Source organism: Triticum dicoccoides, chromosome 7B, assembly GCF_002162155.2.
Source record: "Triticum dicoccoides isolate Atlit2015 ecotype Zavitan chromosome 7B, WEW_v2.0, whole genome shotgun sequence".
NCBI lineage: Eukaryota > Viridiplantae > Streptophyta > Magnoliopsida > Poales > Poaceae > Triticum > Triticum dicoccoides.
This window is the reverse complement of record NC_041393.1, coordinates 207668372-207675226: the sequence shown is the minus strand read 5'-3', so window position 1 is coordinate 207675226 and position 6855 is coordinate 207668372. Positions and strand designations below refer to the sequence as shown.

At 45.3% G+C, this 6855-nt stretch overlaps 1 protein-coding gene across 1 annotated transcript; it reads left to right on the top strand.

The window, feature by feature from the left end:
- The first annotated feature begins 471 nt into the window (after positions 1 to 471).
- LOC119340471 lies at positions 472 to 2339 on the top strand. Its single transcript, XM_037612396.1, has 3 exons — positions 472 to 778; positions 1707 to 1781; positions 1895 to 2339. The coding sequence occupies exons 1-3, from the start codon at positions 608 to 610 to the stop codon at positions 1946 to 1948; spliced, it is 300 nt and encodes a 99-aa protein (XP_037468293.1). The 5' UTR covers positions 472 to 607; the 3' UTR covers positions 1949 to 2339.
- The last annotated feature ends 4516 nt before the right edge of the window (positions 2340 to 6855 follow it).

The window sequence follows — 6855 nt, the reverse complement described above, 5'->3', positions numbered from 1 at the left end:
TTTTAGAGGCACGACCATGTTTCTCGCGGAAGTAAATCCATACCTCTTGCAAAAACAAAAATAAAAAAAGAAAATGCATTTTTTTCTTGTTAAATTTTTTAATTTTGTTATCCAAAAGCTAAAAAAGACCGTTCAAAAGCCAAAAAAACTGAGAAAAACATCTAAAAAGCTGAAAACACGTGAAAAAAATTAAAATTTAAAATGAACACCCAGAGCGACACGTGACGGCTGCTGATAGCACGCCAAATGGCGCGCTCTAAGGCCAGTCCAAATGACCCTTGAGGGGCTCCTTCATCAGGCTCCTTACATTTCTGTCTGACCGATACAAATCGGCACCTTCACAATGGGCTCAGGCCCAGTATGAGCCCTCGAGTTGGGCTTCTCATGGACTTTGTCTGGTAAATTCTAGACCTAGTACTTCGTAGATCAAATGGGCCGTCCACTCTGTTACATCGCGCAGTAGCATTCCGTTCCCTTTCTTGCGGACCAATACGAGACACAGAGGCGATCGAGAGGGGTCAGAGATTCGGGAGTCGGCGGCGACGCAGGACGAAGCGGTCGGGGAGAGGCCGCCGCCCGCCGGTGAGGGTCTCGGAGAGCGTTACAGATGGTGCCGGCGAAGGGGTGGAGCCGGAGGGTCGGGAGTGCGCGGTCGTTCGTGGGGAACGCGCTGGGCGGCGTCCGCGGGTGGACCAACGTCGCCTCCTGGGCCGTCGCCGGGACCCTCGCCTACTACCTCTGGGTCAGACCCGCGCGCCAGCTCCAGAAGGAGCAGCAGGTCGATTTCCCCTTGATAATTCTTGTTACCGCACTCTCGTGGATGGATCGGTCTGGACATATCAATTTCTCGGATGAGATCGCCGCAGGATGCAGTTGCCCACATCTCTACAAGCCGTTTTGTTAATTCCAGGAAATTGTCGAAATGATTCGTGTATAGGCGCTGGCATCAAGAGCTTGTTGTTTACTTCTAGGAACTGTGCGTTGGCTTACTCGGAATTGGTGCTGCTGTCTTAGCTTTTGGTAGGGACTGACTAATTGTCAACTTCATTTTATCTGCCAAACTTAAACCATAGGAAACACCATTGAAATTACAGCCGGCTAGTGTCTGTCATGACATTTTACATGGTTGAGCTATTGTTGCTTGGGAAGTTAAACTTGTGAATCTTAATATGTCCTTCCAACAAGAATAATTTGATGATGTATTTTGATAAACACTTCGTTCATGGAAATATTATTAGTGGCAAACCAAATAGAGTGAATAAATGGCATCCTCTTATAAAAGTGGGACAGCTATGTTCAGCTCTTGCGTCATATTGAAAATGATAATCTGAATTGCCACTTGCTGTGTGTTGTCCTGTTTAAACAGTCACTTGTTCTATTCAAAAGCATGATTTAGGAATTTCATCCTCCTGTAAGACACCCTTGTTTACCTACAGGTAAAAGAACCAAATGTTCTAGCAGTTACTCATGTCTCATCTATCCTGATAAGCAGTTATTACTTATTACTTTTCTTTATCTGGATTTTTCTTTGATAAGAGTTGTCTGTTTTCGTTCCATTTCGTCCACCTATGTTTTTGCACCAAATTACTTCAAATTGTTGCAGTGTTATCTTAATATTTCATGCTTCTCCACTCTTGCTATTATGTTTAATCTGGTGATTTTTCTTTCCACTCTGTTGATAATGGTATATGCCTTTTTTTTCACAGGAACGAGCTGCTCTAGCTGCTGCCTCGGATCCATACCGTTATGTCGAGAAACGGAAACCAATTCCTGACCCCCAGGTAACCTTTGTATCTTCACTTTCACTAGATCCCTGAGACCCAGACAACAAGCTATTCCATTAACTGGTTCTGCAAGTTGATTCCTTATCTACTACTGCATGTAATGTCACCAGGACACTGGCCTAACTTATGGGAAGAAGAAGGATCCTCCGAAGTCTGACAACTAGTTCATCTGAGAACATCCTGTACCAAATGTGGCATTCGTTTAACTGGCAACGTCCCAATATGGGATTTCTGCAAGCCTGATTGCTACCACATGATAAGCATATACCGTCAAAAAGGTTGCTTCCTCATGCTAGTAAGCCAGGTCTTGTTGCTGTGAGTCTCTTCGTTTTGAGTGATTTAGCGTTCATCTTTCGAGTTTCCTGCTTGTTTGGACGGATACCGTTTTGTTAGACACGAGGAATCATACTGGAAATGTAAATGTGTAAGTGCTAGATGTTCAGAAATCGGTGTATGGAGACGCTACAATCCGTGCATTGTGATACCGTCACTGCTACTCTGCTAGTGTTTCCAACATGCTAAATAATAAATCCACTATCTATGATGGGAGTGCAATTGTTTGTGTGTAGCATGATACTGCTCGATTACAGAAGTGCCGGAACAAATCTGTATTTTCTTTTGATGCATCTCGGCATTAGGTGCTTCAAGTGTGTTTAGAGAGAGATGGAATGTACACATACCAGATACACTCTTATGAGCATCTTTCAAAGGCTGAGCTACAATTTTTTTTTTGTTGCGTAGCACAATTCCCCTACAGTTAGCATATACCGCCTCATCAAAATATGCAAGCCAGCACAATTTTCAAGCCCTAGCTACCACAAAATGTACGTCATCATATGTCATCATCATCATCATCATGTGCGCCTTCACCACCCAGAAACAACACTAGTAGTAGTGTTTGCCCAGACAAGTCCTAAGCCAGAGCACTCAATGGTCGTCCCCCAAGCCAACAAATCCAAGCCCTTGTGCACTATTGTCCAGCAGTGGCTAAACAGCTGTCATCAGAACCTCATGACTGAAGCCATCTTAGCTCCATGATGACATTGTATAGGGAAGGGTGGACTTCGACATGCTTGATCTCCCTAATGGCAGTTGCCACCTCCTTGACGGCCTCATTCATGCTGCGAAAGATGTTGAGCTTTTTGTCCATCATACCTCTCCTCTTCCTCTTCCTATCAATTCATGCTACAAAAGATGCTGAGCTTCTTGTCCATCATACCTCTCCTCTTCCTCTTTCTGTCAATCATAGGAACGTGCTTCTCAAGACCATCAAGGACGATGGTCTCTGACTCCTGGTGTCTGGATACTCAGGCATAGGCGAACCGAGAGGCTCGTTGGAGCCCATGGTATGTTTGTCGGTAGCCATTCCATATGAGAATATTCGTTGCATCTGCGAGTAACTGATGGGAATGTTGAGGAACTTTGTGTCCTTAGGGTGGTCCTAATAAAGAAACACAGTATGGTTAGTTTGTGGTTGGCATGTTAGAGAAGGTTAAACAAGTGGTGTGTGAGCTAAGACTAGTGTGGCCTTGGTAGTGCTCTGACTCCAACAAGATTGTAGGTGTCCTAATCCCATTGTGCGCCACTAAGGTCTCTCGGCCTGGACACGTGGATCCATCTGGCTCTACACTTTCTATGGTGGTTGTAGACCTGGGTCGAGGTGACCTCTTGGCCAAAGAACTTGAACACCAGCTTCACAAAAAAAAAATCAAGTGCACCTCCTTAAAGCCCTTGCCGGTCCTCATCCCACTAGATATGAGCTCACACATCTTGCCAAGCACAAAGTTGAACATAAATAGTTGCCATTTCATTGTGTTCCTCCTACCAGACATCTTTGCCTTCCCGGCCTTGAGGACTGCCTTATATGTAGCAGTAACATTAGGCATAGCCAGCACAACATCTTGGATGCCTAGAATGCCACTCAAAGATATCCGAATCTGGAGGCATCTGCTCATTAGTCGGAGGCTAGGAGTCCTCGACATAGGACTCAGAGAAGTTCCGGGATAAGACAATGGTCTGGCTATAGTCTTGGGTGCTCATGTCCTACAAGCATTATCATCAAGACTGGTGAAACACACTACACATGAAGAGTAAGAAAATCAAATACACGTGGACAATATGTATAATACACAGGGTCATGAAGTTCAATACCCCTACAACCGATCTTCAAGATCAAAGCATAACATAGAGTTCAACATACTAGCACGCGTACACATACTTTGATTCGGAAGCTAGTACCAGCTCTACCATAGTATCATCGGGACCAACATGGAAAACAGCGTGAGCCTCATCAAAGCCTTCAAGCAAAACCTAGCAATACTATCAATCCATCACCACTATATACCACAACATCACATGCTCACAGGTCGACATTCTACAATGCTACCACATGCTCACAGATCTAAGCTCTATCGACTAGGGAGGAGGTAGTGATTGAACTTACATCCATCGATGAAGTCGGGTGGAGGTGTAGAACATACCGGAGAAGAGAAGGAAGACAAATTTCCACCTCTGTCTACCGTCAGTCATAGAAGACGCGCTGCTTACCTACTCATCCGTGAAGAGTCCGTGTGGGATAGAGAGCTTGAGGGGGGGGGGTCGGCAGTGAGCCAAAGATGTCTAAATAGCGAGACCAATTCAGCGAGGTGGCCCAGTTTGTCCTGCCGCTTTTCCAAAGGCATGCGCGAGCTCGCCCATCTCCCTGTTCGCATGAGCTCGACGCCGCATTCCCATCCCCTGCACGCCGCGAGCCTCACTGAGAGGAAACAACCGATTTGACTGTTCCTAGCGGGCCGACTGGAAGGCACTTTAAACGTGCGAGCCAAGATTTCTTCGGACTACCAAACGGTATATTTCTTGGACTATTTTTGCATCGCTCGTACATGTTAGCCATGCTGCAGGCTACCAAAGCGTCATTAGGGCATCTTCAATGTTGATCCCCAAAATGAACATAGTGTCCATCCATGGACTGGTCCGGACTATCACGCATACATGGATGTGGGAGCCGGTCATCCAACCGCATCCCCTAAACATTGGTCCATGTCCCGGCCATTTTGAAATTCAAATGCATAGGGTCCGATCGCATAGCGCCTGGTCACAACCAAAAAGAGGCTGTTGTTCATAGTTTTTACATGTCCAATCACAAAAGTATATCAGTCCGGTAGTCCATGCAAAAATGGATCTTTTGCCCTTTCGGACCGGCTATGGGAGCTTATGATCACTCTACCGCTTTCTCCTTCTCGCCACCCTCTTCCTTCTCGGCGACTTCCTTCTCCGCCGTTTCTAGCTGCTCCTTCAAGCGCTTCAACATCCTAAGATGGACGGCTTCTATGATCATCCTTGCATCATCATCCAACTCCTCCACTTCAAGGTCAACATCTTCGAATCCTCCGAAGCGACTTTGATCTCAGCCTTCTTCTCTTTGAGCTTGGCCTTCTTCTCTTCGAGCTTGAGCTTATTATCAGTCGCCACCATTAAGATGTTAAACCTCTCGACCTTATATTCCTCCTTGACTTAGAGCACTTGACACATCCCTCCTCCTTCGTCAAGATGTCCTCGAACATCTCCGTCATCTTAGTCGTCGCCCCTTCTCGCTTATCCTTCTCCTCCTCCTACTTATTTTCCTATAGTTCTCTTCTAACCTTCTTCGACGGCTCTTTGTGGGTCAGTTGGATCACCCGCTTCTTCCTAGTGTCGATGTCAGCGATCTTGACAAAGTTGTCAATGAATAAATTTCACTTAGGTTGCCCACTCAACTTCTACCAACAATACATGAGGATGAAGTTTCTCTTCTCAACCTTCAAAAATAAGTTGCACACATGGAAAGAATACAAAGAAAAACATTGTCAACAAGTTGCATATCTGATTCGCTCAAATGACCAACACATAGAGCATATTCGGCCAACAAGTAGCATATCCGATCCGGCCATATGACCAACACATAGAGCATATACGTCCAACAAGTTGCATATCCGATCTGGCCAAATGGCCAACACACATATCATATCCGACCAAATGACCAATATATACGATGCTACTTGTGAACTACGTTGGGATTCCCTCGAAGAGCAAGGGATGATGCAGTACAGTAAAGATAAGTATTCCCCTCAGTTAAGAACCAAGGTTATCAATCCAGTAGGAGAACCAAGCAACACCTCGTTAGCAGCACCTGCACACAGAGAATAAATCCTTGCAACCAAACACGAACAAGGGGTTGTCAATCCATTGACGGTCACGAGCAAGATTAAATTGTATGGTATTTGATAGATAGATCGGACAAAAAATACAAAATAAAAATAAATAAAGTAAAATCGCAGCAAGGTATTTTTAGGATTTTTATATGATAAAAGATAGACTCGGGGCCATAGTTTTCACTAGAGGCTTCTCTCGAGAAAATAGCATACGGTGGGTAGACAAATTACTGTTGGGCAATTGATAGAAAAGAAAACAATTATGACGATATCCAAGGCAATGATCATGCATATTGACATCACGTTCGAGACAAGTAGACCGAAACGATTCTGCATCTACTACCATTACTCCACCCATCGACCGCTATCCAGCATGCATCTAGAGTCACTACAAAAAAAAGACACATCCGTGACATTTTGGGCCGAACGAAATTTTTTTCTGTCATACATATGACACTTCTATGACGATAATTGTGACAAAACCCGGTATCATCATAGATGTGGTGGGCTCCTACTTCTATGACAAAAAATCATGAAAGAAAATAGGATTTTCGTCCTGGGCGGGACGGAGACGCAACTGCATGACATTCTTTGGGCCATCCATGATGGAAAAAAACGTGGTAGAAGCGAGGGCGAGGAAAATTTCGGGCAGTTCCCGGTTACGGTGGGTGGTCGGGGCCGAGCGATGCGCGTTTCTCTCGTACACGTATGCGCGTGTGTGCGAGGCGTTGGCTCTAACTGAACCCGAGCGAGGGCATTGGGCTCTAACTGAACCCGAGCGATTGCACTGCAGGCTACGTGTTACTGAACCCGAGCGATCGATCGATGGGTGTTAACTGAACCTGATCGAGCGATTCCTTCGCTACTGCTGCTAACTGAAG

Coding starts and splice junctions, on each gene's coding strand:
- LOC119340471 (XM_037612396.1), top strand. CDS start 608: ATGGTGCCGGCGAAGGGGTGGAGCCGGAGGGTCGGGAGTGCGCGGTCG. Junction 779..1,706: donor AGCTCCAGAAGGAGCAGCAG/GTCGATTTCCCC, acceptor TTTTTTTCACAG/GAACGAGCTGCTCTAGCTGC. Junction 1,782..1,894: donor AACCAATTCCTGACCCCCAG/GTAACCTTTGTA, acceptor TAATGTCACCAG/GACACTGGCCTAACTTATGG.